This window comes from Mustela nivalis, assembly GCF_964662115.1.
Source record: "Mustela nivalis genome assembly, chromosome: 19".
Lineage (NCBI taxonomy): Eukaryota > Metazoa > Chordata > Mammalia > Carnivora > Mustelidae > Mustela > Mustela nivalis.
The window spans coordinates 6,328,953-6,352,239 of NC_139038.1; the positions used below are offsets into that span (position 1 = coordinate 6,328,953).

Below are 23,287 nucleotides of genomic sequence, written 5' to 3' on the forward strand. Positions count from 1 at the left end.
GGATGGCTAAGATCGGACACAGATGGTGGCAGATCAAAAAAGGCATGTAGAAACAAGGCTACTGGAGTCAAAGAAGAGAAACTCCCCCATCAGGACATTCCAGAAAAGATCTGAAAAACAATGTTGGCCTGCAAGTCAATCCAGAACTTACAATGAGGGAGGTTGGGGTGGATGGTGAATAGAAGTTGGAGGACAGCACTCAGGTCCCAGACAAGACTTCATGTTTAGCGACTGGATTCTTCTAACTGAGAAAGAACATTTGTAACCCCTCATTTCCTATTTTGGCCCAAGTGGTAGCAAGTGAATTTCCATTAGAAGCCGCACCTTGTGTATTGCTCAGAACATCGATCTCAGATCAGTCACAAACCTAACAGCCCTCAGCTTTCTGAAACCCACCAGTTCAGCTCGAGTCATCTCTCCACCCATCTCCTCAAAGACCCTCCATTAGAGCTTGCAAGTGCTGAATCTATTACACATTTTCCAACCAGAGAAACTTGCTAAGGATGTATTTCACACCCAACTGCCCTGAACACCACATTCCCAACATACCCCTTTGGTTAGCTCTCCAGAAGCTGGTTCAGGGGAGAAAATGGTGATATTTCTTCTCTTTAAGGCCTGCTCATCTTTCTTGGCCTTGCGGAGTTCCAGGCTGACTGCCATGCGCTGGTGCCGCCGGATCTAGTGAGGAAAAGAAAGAACTGGAGCCCTTAGAGAGCAGGGACTCAGGTTCTCACTACATTTCGCTTTTAGCACACACTTCAAAGTGTCGGATGTCACTTTTACAGATACAACAGGCTGGAAGAGTTAAGATCACACAGTAAATAGTCTCAGCATGGTGTACCTCTTCCACTTTCTCCTACTATACCATGTCCCCAAAAATTGTCAACCTTCTTCCCAAAGTGAGGGAAGACCTATAGTTTTGGCAGGCCAGGATGCTCTCGGCTATAGAGCCATCTGAGCAAAGCATCCCATTGCCCCAAGTCTGAGCCCATCCTCCGCAGCGCTGATTAGTCCCTGAGGAGCAGGTCTGGTCTGGGCCTCCCATTTGTGGGGATCCAGGTGGGGCTGGGGGTCTATGAAGTCTAGGAAGACATGCCCCACATGACCCTGACCATTTCCATCATTAGGGATCCATCTACAGGTCATTCAAGCCTTGATCCAGTCCAATCCCGGGGGTTTTACTTGGAGGCCAGACCGAGGGAGATTATAGTTAAAAACAAAACAAGTGGCGCCTGGGTGGCTCAGTAGGTTTAGCCTCTGTCTTTGGCTTGGGTCATGGTCTCAGGGCCCTGGGATTGAGCCCCGCATCGGGCTCTCTGCTCAGTAGGGAGCCTGTTTCCCCCTCTCTCTCTGTCTGCTGCTCTGTCTACTTGTGATCTCCCTCTCTCTGTCAAATAAATAAATAAAATCTTTAAAAAAAAAAAAGATATACCCTTTTTCCTGGATCAGAAGAAACGCAGACATTATTAGCATCGAGAATCCTGGGGGAAATGATCTCTCTTTTTTTTTTTTTTTTTAATATTTTATTTATTTTTTTGATAGAGATCACAAGTAGGCAAAGAGGCAGGGAGAGAGAGTGAAAGGGAAGCAGGCTCCCTGGTGAGCAGAGAACCTGACGCGGGACTCAATCCCAGGACCCCAGAATCACGACCTGAGCCGAAGGCAGCGGCTTAACCCAGGCGCTGAGCCACCCAGGCACCCAATGATCTCTTCTTTAGATCTCTATTTTTGCCATATATGCTTTGTCGTCCCCATGTCCTGATCCTTCACTCCATTTTTTTTTTTTTTAAGAGAAGTGTGCACGTGCTTGAGCATACGCGCTCGTGAGCAGGCGAAGGGCAGAAGAGGGCAGAAGGAGAGGGAGAGACTCTCAAGCAGGGTCCATCCTCTGTGCAGAGCCACGGGGGCTCACTATCACCCCCCTGAGATCACATCCTGAGCCAAAATCCAGAGCTGGACGCTAAACCGACTGCACCACCCAGGCGCCCCCAACCCCACCCCACTCGGATGCATTTCGACCGTGAGACTTTCACTGCACCGCTCCTCCACAGACTGGAGCGGTGGCTGGGTACTCACAGACGCATCCTTGCCCCGGTACTTGAATTTTCTCAGCCTCCCTTCTGGAGCGTCTAAAGTCGGCATATTGACGGGAAGCAGTAATCCACCTGCAGGTAAGACAGTTGCCAGGAGACGGTCAGTGCCCAGCATGCGGGTGCCTAGGTCATCAGCCGTCCTTGCTGTAAGCCCTGGAAGGTTTCACAGTGGGTAGGTGAGCAGATGGGAGAAGTCCACTTCCATAGGCATCACCACACTGGCTCAAGAGGCGACGAGCACCATGGGGACCAGAGGAGACCAGCCCTGGGCGGCAGGAGTGAGGGCTACCTTTGGAGGCAATTCAGCTTTGACTTTGATGGCTTGGGTAGGTCGGAAGGAAAGCACAGAACCCTTTTCTTGTTTGTGCATCCTCCTCCCTCTCCCCGCAAGGACAATGAGGTCATGTACATCTTAGGTGCGATTCCCCAGCCCTTTCACAGTGCATGACATATAGTAAGTAGGTACTCAAGTATTTGTGGGAGGAGGGTGGTGGGTCATAGGGCACAAAGGGAGCCGGTCCCTAACTAGAGGAGGTTATTCAAATCAGGCCACATTTTAACTTTCTATCAGGCAGCGGGGAATGGCATTTCTTACAAGGGTGCAAGGAGTACCCATCTGTTTCCAAGTACACAGGCTGAGCCAAACTACACTGCAGAGACGAGAAAACTGGATAAAGACAACCGGAGTCTATTGACTCTATTCTTGAGTGTAGAACAGCTGGGAATGATTTCGGGAGGAAAGACGCATTTAGACACATCAATTCGGATGGGACAGTGTAGACAAGTAGGAGGCTTCCAGAAGTAGAGAGCCAAGACTGAGGTCTTAAGAAGAGAGATGAACTCTGCGAGAGAACAGAACATGAGCTCAGTCTTGGTGACATTCCCTACTGGGCCCAGAAGAATGAAGAACCAACAAGGGACGAGGAAAAAGAAGGGAATTTGAGTCAGAACAAAAGAATGATAGTGTCCAAGGCATTGGCAGTAACAGCAGCTACCAGGCTGAGCACAAGTTAAGTGCCACCAGCCGCCCGTAGCTGGATGGAGCCAATGTGCTGAGCCTCAGAGCAGAGTAGTCATAAGCACCTCAGACCAGAGAGTAACCAGGTCCTATACTTTCATCTACCTTTAAGTAACCTCAAAATCTGCTTTGTAAGGAAGAAAAGTTGCTTTTCAGGACTAAAAGGAAAACCAGAACACCGTTTTTTAACTTTAATTTTCTTTTTAATTTTAAATAGACTCTGTACCACGCCCAGCGTCAGGCTTGAACTCCCAACCCTGAGATCAAGAGTCACATGCTCTACTGACTGAAACAGCCACTTTTCCCCAGGACATCCTTTAAAAAAAGCCCGGGTGGCTCATTTGGTTAAGGGACTCCTTTCGGCTCAGGTCATGATTCTGGTCATGAGTCAGAACACGAGTCCCCAGATTGAGTCCCAGATCAGGCTCAGTGGAGTCTGCTTCTCCCTCTGACCCACCCCTTCTCATGCTCTCTCTCTCTTACTCTCTTTCAAATAAATAAATAAATAGTTTAAAGAAAACAAACAAGGGGCACTGGGGTGGCTCAGTTGGTTAAGCATCTGCCTTTAGTTCAGGACATGATCCCAGGGTCCTGGAATGGAGCCCTGTGTTGGGCTTCCTGCTCAGCAGGAAGCCTGCTTCTCCTTCTCCCACTTCCCCTGCTTGTGTTCTCTGTCTCACTGTGTCTCTGCCAAATAAATAAATAAAATCTTTAAAAAATTAAAAATAAAAAAAAAAACAATAAAACCAGCTCAAGAGTTTTCTATTTGCTATAATAACCGGGGTCAAGAGAGTTATCAGCTTGGAGTAGAGATTTAGGTTGGAGTGAGGAGCTATACCCTCCATCTCCGAGAGATAAGGCGCATGGCATGTTCTTGGTCTGGTGGAGAGTAGCTCGGTTCAGGGAGCAATTGGCAAAACACATTTATCACATGCCAGGAATGTCAGACATCTGGGATTAAATGAAGCAACATTAACAGTAAAGTGGGGTTGGGGTGCCTGGGTGGCTCAGTCGGTTAAGCATCTGACTCAATTTGGGCTCAGGTCTTGATCTTGGGGTCATGATTTCAGCCCCACTTTGGGCTCCATGCTCTGTGGGGAATCTGCTTAAGATTCTCTTTCCCTCTGCCCCTCCCTCCACTCCCACACACTCTCTCATGTATGCGTGCTCCAAAATAAATAAAATCTCTAAAAAAAAAAAAAATAGTAAGGTAGAGATAGTCCCATTTTACAGATGGGGAAACCATCTCAGAGGTCACTTCCTGAGGAAGCCCAGAGTGCCCACAGCTGTCAGGCATTCGCGTCAGGACTTCAGCCTAGATCTGACTCCTGTGTCCATGGTTGGAATCACCACGCTTTGCGGCCAACAGGTTGTAAGGAGTTCTGATGAGGAAAACAAGTCACCCCCATGGGTGGAACTTATCACATGGAGGAGGTATTGGAAATAGGAAAGCACAAGCAAGGGAGGCCATTTCTGAAATATCTGCCAATGCACTGCCGCTCCATTGCTGTCTCAGTGTCCACGACACCCTCTGAATATGCCTCTGTATGAGGCCAGTTTGGTACTAGGGGCTGAAACACTTTGGTTTCTGACCCAAGGCAGTGCCTGGCTCCAGGACTATTCCACAAGAACCATTCATCCTTTGGCCACAGCCCAGAACGTAGGGCCATTAGGGAAACTTGGAAGTGGGTCCGGGGGTTCTTCCCTCAAATATCAAGGGGAAGACCAGTATGGCACAAGCAGAAAAATGGTCATCTTCAGAGGGAACCGGGTCCTCCCCCTGAACCACCCCTTCCCAGGGGACATCTTGAAGGAAGAGTTTGAAAGTCACAGATGTAGCCAAACCACTCGTTTGGGGACAGTCTGCAAAACGACTTCTTTTGGCTTTCACAGGTTTCTCTCGTCACAGCTCAGAGTGTGCTTTCTTCCCCTCACATTGCTATTTGTGGCATCCAGAAAAACCACTACCCTGTCACCCTTCACCAGTGGCACGAAAGAGCCAAGCTGGAGGCTTTGAGTTAGGCACAAGATCAAAGCCAGAACCTTTCGTCATCAGCTCCCAGAGTATGAGATCCGAAGAAAGCCAAACTGTTCTTTAGGGAAACAGCACCAACTTAAAGGCTTTATTTATACACACAGCTAGGCCCAGGCCAGCTCTACTCCACCCCACCGCCGCACTCTAGGGGACCCCCACCCTAGGAGCATCAGGTGGAGAGGTCCCGCCAAGGGCCCCCGGCTATACTCATGGTCTTCCAGGCTCTAAACTAGGGACTCTAAAGTTTTGTTCATGGCACTGAGTCACTTTGGAGCATTACAGGCCATTTTTAAAATACTTTCCTAGACTTAGCCAAGCTTTGACTGTTAGCATCTTTCAAGAACTGAGAACGGTTTTAAATTAAGATCGAAATCATCCAAGAGTTGGCTTCTAGAATGGAGTATTTCTCTGATTTTACATTAACACACACTCATGGTGTAGACAGTTTAATACCTCAGAAATGTATTGAGCATTAACTCCCATAACCTACCCTCCTCCAAGTTAGCCTTTAAAAACTCACACCCACCCTCCGGGGCTAATTATAGAAGGGGAGTTTCATAGACATGGTTTGGCCACACATTTCTCCACTTGCTTATACTGTGGACTTTTTTTTTTCCCCCCAAGATTTAAGTAATCTCTATGCCCAATGTGGGTCTTGAACTCACAACCCTGAGATCAAGAATCACATGCTCTACCCACTGAGCGAGCCAGGAACCCCCACTATGGATATCTTTTGATGTCGGAATGCTCAGATCTACATCCCTAACAGCCACTTCTTCAAACTCAGTGGGATTTAAGGGAAAACGACACATGGGGTTGGAGTGAGAGTCATTCCCCGGGAAGACCCACTGACCTCACCCCCAGTGTGCACGGGTCAGCAAGCAGGAGCAGCTGGGGCAGGAGTACTGGGAAGAAGAAGCAACCATGGGAGCGTGGAGGCCTGGGCGGCGGTTGCCATGGGGTGGCAGAGACCCCACCTTGGCACTCATGGGGCTTTACCAACATGGACAAGACATGTCCAGACCCTAAGTTTGTTGGAGGGAGACACATAGGTGTCAGGTGTCCCTCCAAGTCTCACACTGGCCCAGAGGGGAAGCAGAGGTCACAGAGGTCACAGCAAGAAGGGACAAAGGAACCCAAGCCCTCTTCCCAGGGATGATCCTACCTCAGGATTTGGGAATGTTCTAGGAGGGGGTAGAATCAGCTGGGGTTGATTCCCGTGGGTGAACATGTCCCAGGGGTTATTTCAGGGAGAGGGAACACAGGTAAAGGTGCAGACACATTGATCTATAGGCTGCTGTATGGTCAGGCTCCCCGGACCCTGCCAGCCCCCCTCTGGACTCTGCAGAGTAGACGACACTCAGCCATCGCCACATCCTCCTTACCCACCCAGAAAACAAGCCAAGCACCACTTAGCACAATTTCATTAAACTGAGACTGATTTCAGCAAGGAGAGACCCAGCCTAGGGACCTCTGGAAGCTGTCCCTCTGAGCAGGCCACTGACTTTTGCCACGGTGGGGGTGAGGCAAGACTGCAGCAGCCTCACCCAATCCCCCCGAGCAGGACTAGGAGTCTCGTCAATAACCAGACAGAGGAATCTGGGAGGACACGGCCACATTGAGAGCCCCCGGCACTCACCTACCCACCACTCACCTGGAAGAGAGCCACAGCCTCCAGCCCCCTGATGGGCCTTAAATGCCCTCAGAAGGCAGCAGGTGTTCTGGGGTATTTGGCCCTTCCTCCCAGGGTTGGTCTCTGACCAAAATCAATGGATCTTAACTCTAGGTGCAGATTGGAAGCACCCAGGGAGCTCTAAGCTGCCGGGCCGCCAAGTCCCTAGCCCTGAGGCTGATTGAGTTGGTCCAGGGGGAGGCCCTGATCTCCAGGTGCTTCTCATGTCCAGAAGAGGCACAGAGAGGAGCCTGAGGGTTGCCATGGACCTTCGACCTCGGCAGCTGCAGCCTCCCTCAAGGAAGGGGTTTGCGTGCTGGGCATTTAAGGTTTCTGGGATCTGGCTGGACTGGCCTCCTCCTAAAACTGGAGTATTGGGATTAATGCTGCCATGCAACGGTTGGCAAATGTTTATTCCCAAGGCAGGTAGGGAGACTGGGTGGTGATGAGAATGGGTTGGCTTCATATCAAAATAGAAACCGAAATAAAATTTTGCATATTGTTCAACTGGGGCACCTGGGTGGCTCAAGGCATCCAAGGCTTGAATGCAGCGTTGTGAATTCAAGCCCTACATTAGGCATGGAGGCTAGTCTTAAAAAAAAAAAAAAAAGAAAGAAAAAAAAAGTTAAAGGGCATATGCTTCTAGAAATTTTGGGGCCCCGGGCTGGCTTAGTCCGTGGAGCGTGCAACTCTTGATCTCAGGCTTTGCAGGTTTGAGCTCCACGTTAAATGTAGAGATTATTATTTTTTTTTAAAGATTTTATTTATTTATTTGACAGAGAGAAGGATCACAAGTAGGCAGAGAGGCAGGCAGAGAGAGAGGAAGGGAAGCAGGCTCCCCGCTGAGCAGAGAACACAATGCGGGGCTCAATCCCAGGACCCTGAGACCATGACCTGAGCTGAAGGCAAAGGCTTTAACCCACTGATCCCCCTAGGTGCCCGATGTGGAGATTATTTTAAAATAAAATTTAAAAAAAAAAAAAAAAAAGCACAAGTATTTATCGAGTCCTGACCATGGGCCAGGCCCTGATTCTGCAACAGTAATAGGATGACCTGATCCCTGTCCTTCCATCGAAGCAGAGATGGGCCCTCCCAGCAGAGCAGGAGCAGGACCACAAAGGGACAACGCAGAGCAAGGGAGGTCAGGGAGGGCTTCCAAGAGGAGGTGGTGCCAGAACCAAGTCGTCGGGAAAAGCAGGAATTAGCAGGCGAAAAATTGTGAGAAAAATGCTCCAGGCTGAAGAAACAGCATAGGAAAAGGCACTGAAACAGGAAAAGTGGTCATGGTTCTCCTGGGAACAGAGGCCATTCAGCACTGCCAGAGGGTGGGGCGCCTGGGTGGCTCAGTAGGTTAAGCGGCTGCCTTTCGCTCAGGTCATGATCTCAGGGTCCTGGGATCAAATCCTGCATTGGGCTCCTTGCTCAACAGAGAGCCTACTTTACTCTCTGCTGCTTTCCCCAGCTTCTGCACACACTCACACTCTAACAAACGCAAACAAATAAGTAAAATTAAAAAAAAAAAAAAAAAAAGATTGCCGGAGGGAAGACAGTGTTAGGTGCCAGTAAAGGTGACCCGGTGTACAGGGGTGGGGGCAGTGGGAGCCATCCACCCTGATCCAGGCACTGAGGGCTTGTACTGTCTATAGGGATTTGAAACCAATGATAAAACCAAGTACAAGTTTGGTGTCTTTTATCACCATGAGCCAGGAATTCTGCAGTGCCGGTGAGCTGCACCCCACCTTGTTAACTCACTCTGAAAGTGGGCTCCCACCCCGAGAGCAGGGGGAAGCCCACCCCAAGGCTTCAACAGTGCTCCTATTTGCATTGTTTTTTCCCTTTTTTTTTTTTTTTTAAGATTTTATTTATTTATTTGACAGACAGAGATCACAGGTAGGCAGAGAAGCAGGCAGAGAGAGGAGAAAGCAGGCTCCCTGCCGAGCAGACAGCCCGATGCGGGGCTCAATCCCAGGACCCTGGCATCATGACCTGAGCTGAAGGCAGAGGCTTTAACCCACTGAGCCACCCAGCCGCCCCTGTTTTTGCCTTTTTATTATGGAAAGCTCCAAATCTGTAAAAGCTGGGAGAACAAACAAATCCTCGAGTACCAATCACCCAGGTTTTGCAATTACCACCACCATCTTAATTCTTCTCCTGCCACCTTTTAAACTTTGAATTTGTTGATACTTACTGGTGTGTGTGTGTGTGTTTAAGATTTTATTTATTTATTAGAGAGAGAGTGTGTGTACAAGCAGGGGGAAGGACTAGCGAGAGGGAGAAGAAGCAGGCTCCCCCACTTTGCAGGGAGCCTGACACAGGACTCAATCCCAGGACCCTGAGATCAGGAACTGAGCCCGTCAGCCGCTTAACCGACTGAGCCACCAAGGCACCCCGGTTAGTTCTGTGTTTTAAAGGAAATAGAATTATATTACTTCACCCATAACTACTCAGAATGAATCTCTCACACATAAAGACAAAAAACTGAAATGAAAATACCACGATCCCTCCTCACAAAATCCACAACTGTTCTTCCTGTGTCACTTTAGAATATCTAGGTTAGCCTTGTGGAGATGACAGGCAGATTCTTTCCGGGGCGGGGCCAGGGGAAGGAAGGGCAGACAGGGGGTGAAGGTGGGTGGTGGTGGTGGCCTCAGGAGTGGAGAGAGGAAGGTCGGACTCCACGACATCCTGGTTCCTGGAGGCAAGGGATGGGGAGAAGCTGGGCTCTGCGTGAGTAAAGCACGGAGCTCCAGGGTGGGACCCTCACATCCAGGGGCCTGGAGGACACCAAGGTGGGGATGCAGCAAAGACCAGTCGGTGCAGAGCTGGGTCAGGACTCGGTGACCCACTGGCAGTGGTGGTGGGTGACAATGACAGAGAGACATAAGCTGCTTTGTAGTTTCAAACAGAGGAGATCGGTGAGTGGTGTGCCAGAAGAGAGGGCATTCAGAAAGGAGGCCTGAACTTGTGGGATCCAAGGCCATCAGAGGGACTGGCCCAGGCCCCCCGTTCTGCCCAGTCTCCCTGCACCTAAGTCCCCTTTCCCTCATCATCCCTATCCCTGTACTGGCTGTGTCCCTTCCCCTTCGGGCTTTTCTGGGGACATGCACCTGCACGCATGCGCATACACACGCACAGCTAGAGGGATCCCTTGAACATGGAGCTCAGGTTATACCACTTTGCAGCTCAAACACTTCAATGCTCCCAACATGCCCACAATCGCCTTAGAGGCCCCCTGCACTGCCTCGCCCCGCATGCTGCTCCTTCTGGCCTCGCTCCCACCACGGTCCTACTCTAGACACTCCAGCCTCCACGTTGCCCCTCAAATGCTTCAGGCCCATACTGGCCTCAGGGCCTTTGTACCCGCTGTTCCCTATGCCTCCCTCACTTCCGTCAGGTCTTAGTTTTTGGAGACCATTCCTGGTCACCATGTCTAAAATCAAACCTTACCTCAGCCACACATTTGCATTCCTGTCCGACTTCCTAGAAGCACTTGTTAACATTTAAAATGCAGAGCATTTACTTGCTTGTTTATTTTCTGTCTCCTGCTCTGCCACCAACCCCCACGGAACTGGGTAAGCTCTATGACGGTGGGGGTGTTGTCTGTTTTACTTGCTGCTTTATCCCCAATGCCAGGAAGAGTCATTGCTCATCATATTTTTGAATGCATACGTGGGCACACTGGCCCCAAAGCCAGGCTCTCTCCTCTACCCCCACTGTGTTATAGATGTCCCTCCATCACCCAGAATGTACCCAGGATATACAGTGGGTGTGCTCAGTAACCTTCCCAAGCCAAGCATCAAGCTGGTGTCCTTTGAATAAACCTAATTAGCACACACAGCAGGGCCCACAGGTGCTACATAAAAGACTCAGAGACGCGGGAGGAAAAGCACTTTGGATGGAATCTCAGTCCTCAAATAGAAGTCACTTCATCCTCCCCTATGCTTAAGCCCCAATCACGAGTAGTGGCCACACCATCTGACCTGCCAGGAGCCCCACATGGGCTTCCCACTCCCTGTTCCTTCCTCCATCAGCCCCATCCTCTACTGAGGCCCACTCCTCAGCCCTCCCGACCTCTGTTCTGCTGATCATGGTGGGCCTTTTACCCGCTGGTCTGGCAACATGGTCCTAGGACACCCGTCCAAGAAACTCTTAACATTAGATTTTCAAGAATGAATTACCAAGATGGGTTTATTTACCTGGCTAGTGTAACCTGCCTTGACTCCTCTGATGCAGTAGGAATTACCAATCCCATTTCAGAGAGCAGGAAACTGAGGCTGTTGACATTGACATGACTTGCCCGAGGTTACATGATGGGGCAAGGCCAGGTCTGTGTGGCCCCATCTTTGCCCCAGTGCCTGGGCCTGTGCTGGGAACGTGCCTGACTCCCTCCTTTCCTCCCGTCTGTCTTTTACGGTGATAACGTACACAGAACATAAAATTGACCATTTTAAGCGCTTCGGAGTATACAGTTCAGTGCATGAAATACCTTCACACTGCTGAGCAGCTGTCGCCACCATCTGTCTCCAGAACCTTTTCCACTTCCCAAACTGAAAGTCTGTCCCCATCAGACACTAATTCCACAAGCCCCTCCTCCAGCCCTGGACACCCAACCTTCTACTTCCGGTCTCTGTGAGTTCCACTCCTCTAAGGAGCTCATGTAAGTGGAATCATACGATGCTTGTCGTTTCGTGACCGGCTGAATTCCACTGAGCGTAAAGTCTTCAAGGCCCATCCGTGTTGCAGCAGACGTCAGGATGTCCTCCCTTCTGACTTCTTTCTTTGAAAGAGGAACCCTTTTTTTTTTTTTTTTTTAATGATGTTGTAGTTAATACTGTTGTTTACAGCGACATCGCAAGTTCAGGGCGCAAGGCAGATGTTCTCCTGGGCAGGGAGGGGCATTTATCATTGAACTTCGTTTATAATGGCCAGGGCAGGGTGGTAATAAAAGCAGGCTGGTTTCTAGTCAGTTTTCATTCTTGTTTCAAATTCGCCACAGTCAATGCACCCCCTTGCTCCCTATATTCCTGGCCAACTGCTCCCACCATCCTTCCCGCTCAGCTTGGTCCATCACTGATTATTTATAGACGCCTACTCATCATATCATGATGGAAAAGTTGTTTAAGAAAAAAGGACGCTGGAATTAGAAAGCTGATGTAACAATTCCTCGGGGGGCGGGTTGGGAGAAGTTCCGTGATTGAGGCCAGTCCCTGGGAATCTGCTGGTTCCTGACAAACGCAGCCGCCGACGTGCCTGGCCTCGGCATGTCAGAGCGCGCGGGTGCATCCGTGCACACACAAATGTGTCAGACTGTCCCTGGGGCCTAGGGAGACTTTAACTTCCCAGGATGATGACCCTTAAGGAGCTAATTTTAGATTCTTGGTAGATGCTATTTGGCCCAGAAGCAGGAGATGAGGAAAGGGGATATTTTTTTTTTTAAGATTTTATTTATTTATTTGACAGACAGAGATCACAAGTAGGCAGAGAGGCAGGCAGAGAGAGATGTGGAGGCAGGCTCCCTGCTGAGCAGAGATTCGGGGCTCAATCCCAGGACCCTGGGATCATGACCTGAGCTGAAGGCAGAGGCTTAACCCACTGAGCCACCCAGGTGCCCTGAGGAAAGGGGAGATTAAGGACAGGAAAAGGCAGGGTGAGAAGACAGCAAAAGAAAACCAAAGGAAGGCTGGTTGTTCATCAGGTCTGCAGGCTCTCTGGTAAAATTAGAACCTGAATTCCTCAGTATAGTGTTTATTTCCTAGAAGTGCGTTCTGTTTAATGGGGCCTGATCTGTTAAGTAGGATCTGATCCAGCCCCACGGCTTCCAAGGCTCCTCATCTGCCTGAATAGGGTAAGCATTTTCTTTTCCAGGAGCATGGGGGCAGTCTACAGACATTTCTCCTCTCTGGGGCCTCTGAATATCAAAGGCAGAGATCATACCCAGAGCCCAGGGTCCCGTGAGGCTTTCTGTGAGGCTTTCCTCTGACACCACGTGACCCAAGAGCTGGGCTGTGGACAAGGCTTTGTAGGGACCAGCAACTGGGTACCCACTCTGTGCTGAGTCTGCAAGGTGCAGGACTGAATCAGACAGGGTCCCTGCCACCAACGAACTTAGAACCCACCTGTCATCACTTGAGCACCTGGGCTCTAATAATCACACAAGGTCTTTCTTTCTGCCATTCGCACCTCACCTTGTAACAGCTTGGTGAGATGCATATTATTATAATCCCAGGTGAGGAAGTGAGTTAGGTATTCAAAGACAGCACTGGATATCTAGCACAATGCTCTCACTCCCTGTAATGGCTCCATGGAGGACATGTTCTCCTCAGAGGGTGCAGGAAAATAAGGCCAAGGTTCATTCCAACCAGTCTCTGGCTCCAGAGGGAGCACCTGCTGAATGGACAGATGGATGAGTGAATGGATAGATGGATGGAGGGGTGATGGGTGGATGATGGCTGGATGAATGGATGATGGGTGGATGGATGGTGGATTATGGAGGAGTGATGGGTGGCTGATTGATGGATAATGGAAGAATGATGGATGGATGGATGGATAAATGATGGATGAGTGGCTGATGGATAGATGAGTGAATGATGGATGACAGATGGATAAATGGATTGGGGACAGATGGATGGATGGATAGATGATGGATAGATGAAGGATGGATGGATGGATGGATGGATGGATGGATGGATGGGAGAATGATGGCTGTATGATGGATGACAGGTGGGTGGTGGATGGATGGATGATGGATGGATGGATCAGAGAGTGGATAGATGATGGCAGATGATGATGGATAGTGGATGAACAGACGGATGGATGAATGGATGACGGACAACAGAGGGATGATGGATGGGCGGATGTTGGATGATGAATGGATGGATGGATGGATGGATGGATGAATGAGTGGATGATGGATGGATGGATGGATGGATGGATGGACGGATGGATGGATGGGAGATTACCCGGCTGAGTTGGGGTTTGAGTCCACATGGGCTTTTCAGACACTGGGATTTATTCAATCTTGCGAGACTCACAGAAAAAAAAAAAGAGAGAGAGATTCTCTCCTTTGGAAAAATAAGAATAACTACTTCTTGGCAAAAAGGCATGATGCCAGGAGGATGAAAAGTTGGAAAGGTTTTTAGGTATTTTTGAAATAATAAAATAAAAATGGTACTTCAGTGTCAAATAAAATCAAATTGAGATGTAAGTCTAAGTGCAGTATGAAAGAGAAAGAAATGGAGCTGGAGAAATTGATCTCCAGCAGCCTTGATCACCGTGTTTCTTGGCTCGCATAAAATTCACCATTAATAAGGAAATCTCCAGCTGGCTTGGAATCAGAGACTTTTCAAGCTGAGCTGACTTTGGAGAACTCCTTGTCCAGGTCCCATGTTCTTTCTGTCCCAGCTGCATAGCACTGGGTTCAGAAGAGCCTGTCTTAAGGCCTCTCTTTCATTTCAGAGCCTGCGAGGAAGATTCCAGCAGTGGCCTGTTGGGGCTCACCCTTTCCTGAGATGACCCTACAGGATTCCAAGGGTCTCTGGAGCGAGGGGCTATTTCTGGGCCTCAGGCTCTGTGTCCATGTTTGGTCTTCAAGGAGCACAATGTGAACTTTCCTCCACCTGCCAAGGCTTCTTCCTGCAGCCCTCCTGGGAGGACACGGATCCCCTTTCCTCCAAGATGGCAAACAACAGCTGAGAATGTAGCTTCCGGACCTTACCAGGAAGGACCCTGCAACCACCACCCTGGGGCACAAAAAAACGAAGGGAGCATCTTGAGACACATTGATTTGACGTTTGTTTCCTCTTCCCCCCCCAAAAAAATAACTCCGGGGCCTAAAAACAGTCCTCATTGAAAAAACTTCAGGCAATACTGATACGTTAAAGACAGTTTAACTTGGGACGCCTGGGTGACCCAGTCAGGTAAGCGGCTGCCTTCGGCTCAAGTCATGATCCCAGGGTCCTGGTAGAGCCCTAGATCAGGCTCCCTGCTCAGCAGGGAAATCGGTTTCTCCCTTTTCCCCAGCCCATCCCAAACTTGTGCGTTCTCTCCAGCCCTCCCTCTCATTTCCAAATAAACAAATAAAATCTTTAAAGAAGGTTTAACAAAAAAATCACCTGAAATTCCCCACCCAGAGCTAATGGGTTGGATCATCGGGCTGAGCATCCTTTCAGACAAGCTCTTGCCACATTTGTTCACACGGGTGTCATTTTGCAAAACTGGCTTCAAACTATTCCTTAATCTTTCTTTAAAAAAAAAAAACAACACTAAGCAGTGGGCTTTGTTGAAATGCCATTGCATATGAATTTACATTGTTGGGTTTTTTTTTCATTGTTGGTTTTAAAAAAATCCATTGTACCTTTATTGAACTTCACCTATATGTGTATTATTTATATCTTTCATGTTATTTTTCTATTCACATTATTAACTCATCCTCTACGGATGGACATTTAAGTTGTTTCCAACATTTTGCGGAAAGCCAGCTCAGAGCTGCCTGAGAAAGGGGGAAGGGGAGTAGGAAGGATGACCCTTGGGCTTCCAAAGAGGTCATCCAAGGGGCTGAGGCAGGAGCCTGGGCTGGGCGGGGCCTGGTGAGGGACAGCTCTGGGCCCAAGGCTGGAGGTAGGTGTCAGAAGCCTCAGGGTTGTCTCCATGGCTTTTCCAGATCAGAGGGTCCTGGAGCCTAAACTGCCCCAGGGCTGTGGGTCTGGGAGGACCCTGCCCTACCAGCCTAACAATAACCCACACATTCAAACTGTGTGGCATGTGGAGCTGGCACAGAGAGGTGGCAATGCGATGCCCCCCTAGAGGGCAGGGATCAGGCTGCTAAGGACATAACCTTGCAGACACCTGCAGAAACCGGCTAAGGAACACAGAAGCATGATAAATACATTCCAGTTCTCTTCCTTCCCCTCCCATCTCCAGCCCCAAACCAAGTTATCAGAACTCCTGGCTCCAACCTTTGACCTTGCTCAGAGAAGCCCAACTCGCTCCATGGAAGCCTCCCAGGAGATAAGCATTAGTAGATGGAGGTAGAGTTTCTTGGGGTGTCCATTCTGTGTCATTTGGGGAGACCCTTAACAAGTAGGCAGCATATTCCTACTTAAAAGCATTTTCAAGGGGCACCTGGGTGGCTCAGTGGGTTAAAGCCCCTGCCTTCGGCTCAGGTTGTGATCCCAGGCTCCTAGGATTGAGCCCCGCATCGGGCTCTCTGCTCAGCAGGGAGCCAGCTTCCCCCTCTCTCTCTGCCTGCCTCTCTGCCTACTTGTGATCTCTGTCTGTCAAATAAATAAAATCATTTTTTTAAAAAAAAAGCATTTTCAAGACAAGCCACAGACTGAGAGAAAATATTTACAAAATACATATCCAACAGTGGTTTTATATGTAGGATATATGAACAATTCTTAAAATTCAGTATAAAAGGGCATCGGGGTGGCTCAGTCAGTTAAGCATCTGCCTTCAGCTTGGGTCACGATCTAGGGTCGTGGGATCCAGTGTCTTGTCTGGCTCCCAGCTCAGCAGGGAGTCTGCTTCTCCCTCTGCCCCTCCCCCTACTCATTCTCTCTCTCTCACACACACAAAAGTAAACTTAAAAAATCTTTTTAAAAAATTCAATATAAAAAACATACACACAACTACCTGATGACAAAACGCCCACAGAAGATCTGAATGGACACCTCACCAAGGAAGACACGTGGGTGGCAAATAAACAAGTGAAAAGATGCTTGACATCATGAGTTGGTGGTGGTTAGTGAAAAGTTTAAGAAAGCATTTTCAGGAGGCGCCGGGGTGGCTCAGTCATTGAGTGGCTATCTTCAGTTCAGGTCATTATCCCAGGGTCCTGGGATCGAGTCCTGCATTGGGGTCCCTGCTCAGCGGGAAGCCTGCTTCTCCCTCTCGCATTCATCCTGCTTGTTCCCTCTCTTGCTGTCTCTCTGTCAAATAAGTAAATAAAATCTTAAAAAAAAAAACAAAACACTTTCAAGTAAATAATCCCACTTGATTTTTCTATCGATGGTCATTTATCGTTATCATTATTTTTTTAAAGATTTATTTATCTATTTATTTGACAGACAGAGATCACAAGTAGGCAGAGAGGCAGGCAGAGAGAGAGGGGGAAGCAGGCTCCCCACTGAGCAGAGAGCCCGATGCGGGGCTCGATCCTAGGACCCTGGGATTATGACCTGAGCTGAAGGCAGAGGCAGAAGCTTTAACCCACTGAGCAACCCAGGTGCCCCAATATCATTATCATTATTATTACTTTTCCAATTTCATAAGGAAGAAAAGGCAGAACTGAGACTCAAAGCCATGGAACTCTTTCCACTTGGGATGTTTCTGTGTTCTAAGAATGTTCTAGAAGCAAGCACTTAGTATCTGATTGGATAAAGCCACACTTCTCATTTCAAGCAAGGAGAGAAGGCCACCCCCCAACCACATACCCCACCCCCCACCATCATGGATAGACAGGCTGGTCTTGTAAGCAGTAGGACCTAGGTGCCAGGAAACGTCCTGAGTGAGTGACTGTCGGGGCTCTCACAGGCTGGAAACCATCCCCTGTGGACCTTCAACAACTGGCCCTTTGCTTCATAGAAAGGGAACCTCTTCCAGGAGGAGCTGGTTCCCAGCCCAGGGCGTGGCACACACAGCAGGAAAACTAAAGTAACTTTGGCTTCCTGGCCCTGGATCTGGACAGGGTCCGACCTTCTTCAACATCTCTTGACTGAGAATTCTGTTGTCACGAAGGTTCTGGGCCCAGGCCCTGGTCCTGGCAATGAGAGGCCATCCCGGGGCACTGAGTACGGGGGTCTCAGGCTGGCGCAGGATTGACCAGGTGCCACTCCTTCACCTTTACCTGCTGTGTTTCCTCTGCCCTCTCCAGTCCTCCCCCCCCCCCCAGAGGCTAAGGGACCACAGTGCAAAGCCCTCCACGGGAGAAAAAGTGTCTAGTTTATTGGATATCACTGCTAGGGTCCAGCAAAGAACTTAGTGCAGAGCTCACAGAACTGGGAGAAGAAAGGAATACACCGAGGGCCAGCAGCCCTATTTCCTAAGTCAGCCCTTAGGGGGCAGGGCCCGGCTCCCCATGTATCTAAGTCCAAGGGTTTCTGGATGTAAATGCCAAGAAAACTTCCCATCTCAACTATCACCGAACACAGTATTGTGCTTGGAGTATTGTTCCCACCGTACAGTTCCAGCTTTCCTCCACACAACACATATTTATTGATCATCTAATAGATGCCAGGCACTCTACATGAGCTCCCTCCTTTCTCTGAACAAACAAACCTATTTGGTAAGTACCTCTACCATCCCCATTTTGCAGACAAGAAAATTGAAGTGGGGAGAGGTCACAGAGCTCATAAGGGACAAACTCAGAAAATCTGGCTTCAGAGTCCAGTTTTTGGTCAACACACTCTATTGTCTCCCAGGCCAATGCCTGTCCTCACCACGCTTACATTCGACAAAGGAAAGAGCTCAGAAACCGTCTAGTAGATCCATGACGTGCTATTGAGAGTGATAAGCGTTGGAAAGAAAAATAGGACCACGCCTCAGACGCTCACTCACTGTGTGTCTTTGGGCAAATTGCTTCACCTCTCTGAACTTGTTTTCTCATCTACTAAAAGCAAGTCATTACTCATCTGCATCACCCACCCGCCCAGGGTCAAGCTGGAAAAATCCAAATGAGCTAATGGACTCAGGAACGCTTTGTTTTTATTGTTGTATCAATACCAAGCCATGACTCCAGGGAATTTTCTCCCCCTAGGGCGTCTAAGTCAGCTTGCTTTCTATAGAGAGGTATAACAAAACTTCCCCCAGATATCTTCATGAGCCAGATAATTACAAGCCCAGTGCTATTCTTACCGCAGTTTTAAAAGCAGAAACTACCGCGTGTATCCACCTACTCTTGGGAGGTAGTACTCACCAGACAGTTACTTTGAGGTCCTTCTCCCAACCAAGCACTCCTACTGAGATGGAACTTTCTAGAACATGAGCCACAAAAACTCCCTAGTGAAAAGTTCAGGAGAGACAGAGGGGCAGGTACTAGGTACCTTGTGTTTCCTCCACTTGTCCCGTGTCCCAGGAGGCTGACCTCTACTGGCTGCCTCCCCAGGTCCCTGCTCTCCAGCTTCTGGTTGGGTGTGGCCAGAGGAAATGAGGGGAGAAGATGGGTGAGCAGGTGGGGAGATTTGAGCAAGGCCCTGCTGGGTCTGGTTGGGCAGTAGCTGCTGGGCCATCCTCCTGAGGACTTCACTTTTCCCACTTTTCTGGGGTGTGGTAGCTTTCCCATGGCCTCTCCTGCCCATTCCCCTAAACCCTGCCCCACCTTATTCAATAGGCTTTCCCTTAAACTCCAGGCTGTGACTACGTTGGAGTATGCTTTCTCCTGCCGGGGCCCGGACTGAAAACCTCCTGCCAGGGAACATTCCTTCTCAGAACCACTATGAGTGCGGTCCCCTTTCTTCTCACTGTCCCCCGCTCTCATCAGCCAGAGGATGAAGATCGTGTGGAAATAAACTGGAAGGATGCTGGCTCTGGGGGAGCACTCTAAGGATGGACTCCTGCAGCCTCTCCAGGATAACTATCTCTAAAGGCCCCCCCGGGAGGGTGGTGGGCTATGGAGAGACCATCTCCCCTGCTCTCCCCAGAGAAGCTCCATTTATCTCTGTTGATTCTCTCTCTCCCTCTGCCTCTCCCTCCTTCTGCACAAAGTTCTGCCTATGAAAAGTTCTGAGGCTAAAGCGATTGACAATGACCCTATCAGGTGATCAGAATTTGGGGAGCAGCTGATCGGCGTGAATGGCACCTCAGCAGCATTGAAGGCACCTCAGCCAAACTCTTATTTTACCTTTGGGGAAACTGAGGCCCAGTACAGAAGAAATGGGGTCCATCCTCGAGGGGTGAAGTATTCAGGCAGATAGGAAAGGGTCCATGTCGAAATTGCTTATTAATCCAATTCTTTACTGACAGATTCGTTTTCAGAACACAATAATAATGCTGCGGGGATCAGTCGACAAAAGCAAGTGTCTGCAAAACATTAATATGCATTAAATAAAAAAGTTCTTTGTTTATCTCGGTAAAGTAGCTGCTTCCCAGGCCCAAACCCAGAGGGACAAAAAAAGGGAAATCCGTTCTGTGCTCAGGTGGGTTCCTTTTTCTTTTAAGAGTGAATTAAGGCAGCTACAACCTAAATATAAAATCTAAAGCCATATAACTCTTAGAAGAAAACGCAGGGGCAAATCTTCAAAACCTTGAATTTGGCAACAGGTTCTTAACTATGATGCCAAAAGCATAGGCAACAACAACAACAAAATAGGTTAGACTTTGTTAAAATTAACTTCTGTGCATCAAAGGGCATTATCAAGAAATTGAAAACGTCTACAGAATGGGAGAAAATATTTACAAATCATATACTTGATAAAGATCTAGTATCTGCGGGGCGGCTGGGTGGCTCAGTGGGTTAAAACCTCTGCCGTTGGCTCAGGTCATAGTCTCAGGGTCCTAGGATCGAGCCCCGCATCGGGTTCTCTCTGCTCAGCAGGGAGCCTGCTTCCCCCTTTCTCTCTCTGCCTGCTTCTCTACTTGTGATCTCCCTCTGTCAAATAAATAAATAAATAAAATCTTTAATTAAAAAAAAAAGATCGGGGCGCCTGGGTGGCTAAGTGGTTTAAGCCTCTGCCTTCGGCTCAGGTCATAATCTCAGGGTCCTGGGATGGAGCCCCACATCGGGCTCTCTGCTCAGCCTGCTTCCCCCTCCCTCTCTGCCTATTTGTTATCTCTCTCTGTCTATCAAAAAAAAAAAAAAAAAAAAAGATCTAATATCTAGGGGCGCCTGGGTGGCTCAATTAGTTAAGCACCTGCCTCTTGATTTCGGCTCAGGTCACGATCTCAGCGTTGTGAGATCGAGCCCCGTATCAGGCTCTGAGCCAAGTGTGGAGTCAGCTTGAGATTCTCTCTCTACTTTTCCCTCCACCTCTCCCTTTTTTCCCCACTTCCCCTGCCCCTCCGCTCACACACACTCTCACTCTCTCTGCCAGAAATAAAAAAGGATCCAGTATCTAAAATATATAAAGAATTCTTAAAACTCCACAACAGAAAGACAAACAACCCAATTAAAATGTGGGCAAAGGACTTGCACAGACATTTTTCCAAAGATACATAAATGACCAACAAGCACATGAAAAGATGCTCAACACCATCAGTCATTAGGGAAATAGAGATAAAAACCACAATGAGATATCGTTTCACACCCACTAGGATGACCATAATTAACAACAACAACAAAACAAAACAAAAAGGAAAGTAACAAGTGGTGCTGAGGATCTGGAGAAATCGTGAATCATTGGCAGGAATGTAAAATGATTCAGATGCTGTGAAAACAGGTGGTTCCTCAAAAAACTGAACACAGCGGCGCCTGGGTGACTCAGTCAGTTAAGCATCCCACTCTTGGTTTCGGCTCAAGTTGTGTTCGCAGGGCTGTGGGATCAAGCCCCATGTCTGGCTGTGGGATCAAGCCCCAGGTCTGGCTCTGGGACCAGCAGGGAATCTGCTTGAGAGTCTCTCTCTCTCCCTCTGCCCCGCCCCCCACTCCCATGCACGCAGGCGTTCTCGCTCTCAAAATAAAATCTTAAAAAAAAAAAAAAATGGACATAGAATTACAACTGATCCAGCAAGTCTAGTCCTAGGTAACCAGAAGAAAAAAAATTGAGAACCAAAATAATTGCAACCCTATGTTCATAGCAGCGCAGTTCACGGTAGCCAAAAAGTGGGAACAACCCAAACGTCCATCAGTGGGTGAGAAGATAAAATGTTGCAGATTCTACAACAGATTACTGTTGAGCCTTAAACAGAATAAAGTCCTGACACCTGCTAGAGCTTGGATGAGCTTTGAAAACATGATGCTAAAGGAAAGCAGCTGGGAACCAGAGGTTAGATCTCGGAGGATTCCGTTCCTAGGAAATATAGAGAATAGGTAAAACCATAATGATAGAAAAAAGCAGATTGGTGGTTGCCCAGCCTGAGAAGCTGTTTAAAGGGTACCAGATTGGGCGCCTGGGCGTCTCACTCAATTAAATGTCTGTCTTCAGCTCAAGTCATGATACTGGATTGAGTCTTGTGTTGGTCTCCCTGCTTGGTGGGAAGTCTTCTTCTCCGTCTGCCCCTCCCCCACATTTGTGGGCACACTTGCCAGAGCGCGTGCTCGCTCGCTCTGCCTCTCTCTCTCTCTCTCTTTCTCTCTTTCTTTCGGAAAAAACAACAATAATAATAATAATAATAGTAATAATAATAAAAATCTTTAAAAAGTGGGGGGGTACCAGATTTCCTTTGGGGCAGATGACGTATTGAAACCAGGCTGGGGTAGTGGTTGTGCAACTTTATGAATGTATAAATGTCACTGAGTTACTCACCTACAATGGTTAATTTTATGTTAATTTGTCTCAATTTTAAAAAAAAAAACAGTGCGGGGGGGGGGGGGGCGGGTTGGAGATAAGGGCGTCTGTAGGCACAGCCTGGAAGAATGTCCCCCAGGCAGCTTCTCCCTCCAGACCCAGAAGCTGTATCTGAGCTCCGGAAGGGTGCAGATGGGAAAGGCAAGCCCAGCAAGGGCAAGGACTTGCGCAAGGTCACGGAATGTGTAGGAATCCATGCAGGAATTGGAGGCAGGGCTCTGGGACTTAAAGCTGGCACTGCTGGCCGTAACGAGCTGGAGGAGGCCCACGGCCGTGGTCAAATGAGTGAAGTCTAAGTTCACATTGGCCTTCCAGACTGACAAAATCATCAACCCACTGGTTATCTGGGCTCATCCATGCCAACGGCTTTGGATGAGTCAACCCAGGTCTTCCTCCTTGAGAGTCATCCCCTCCGTGGGCAGAGTCCTAGCTCTAAGGAGAAAACACATTAGCCAACTGTTCTATTTCTGCCCACAGTTTGCACCCCTGGGCTGAGGTCATCAGTTTCCCCACAAGGGCAATGGGAGGAAGGAGAATGTCCTAAAATTACAGCATTCACTGATCCCCCCTGAGGGACCTGGGAGCATCCAGTCTAACTCTGGAAGGTAAAGCCAGCTGAGCAACCAGAGCCCTAAGGGGTTCTTTTCTTTTTTAAGGTTTTGCTGGCTCAGACCTGTTGGGCAGGTATAAAAGGGAATGGCCAGCCTCTGCTCGGCACCCAGTTTCTTCCAGTGTGGTCTCAGGTGGGTACCATCGAGGCTGCGGGGGGGGGGGGAGGGGGGGGGCGGATGGGTGCTCTGGAGGAGCCACCTGAGGAAAGTGGGTGGACTGACAAGAGATTAGCAAGGCTGAGCAGGAGGCGAGCATTTCTTGAGCCTTGGGCTGCAGAAGATGCATATCATTCAGCGCTCCAAGGAGCCTGGACCTGCGGGCAAGGAGGCAGCTAGCTGCTGGGGCTCGAACTGCATTCCACCTGCATTCCACGGTGAGACAAGGGCCGCGCTGGGATTCAAACCCTGACCAGCACTG

The 23,287-nt window shown here is 48.9% G+C and overlaps 1 protein-coding gene across 1 annotated transcript in view; it reads right to left on the minus strand.

Moving 5' to 3' along the window:
• KPNA7 (karyopherin subunit alpha 7) overlaps positions 1-23,287 on the minus strand; it is a gene marked incomplete at its 3' end in the record, with an annotated part of 118,825 nt that overhangs the window by 18,448 nt on the left and 77,090 nt on the right. Inside the window, exons 3-4 of the mRNA XM_082713065.1 lie at positions 2,077-2,165; positions 550-678 (exon numbers count right to left, since the gene is read on the minus strand). Of these exons, the coding sequence (XP_082569191.1) occupies positions 550-678; positions 2,077-2,165 (218 nt within the window). The remainder of the gene's footprint in view (positions 1-549; positions 679-2,076; positions 2,166-23,287) is intronic.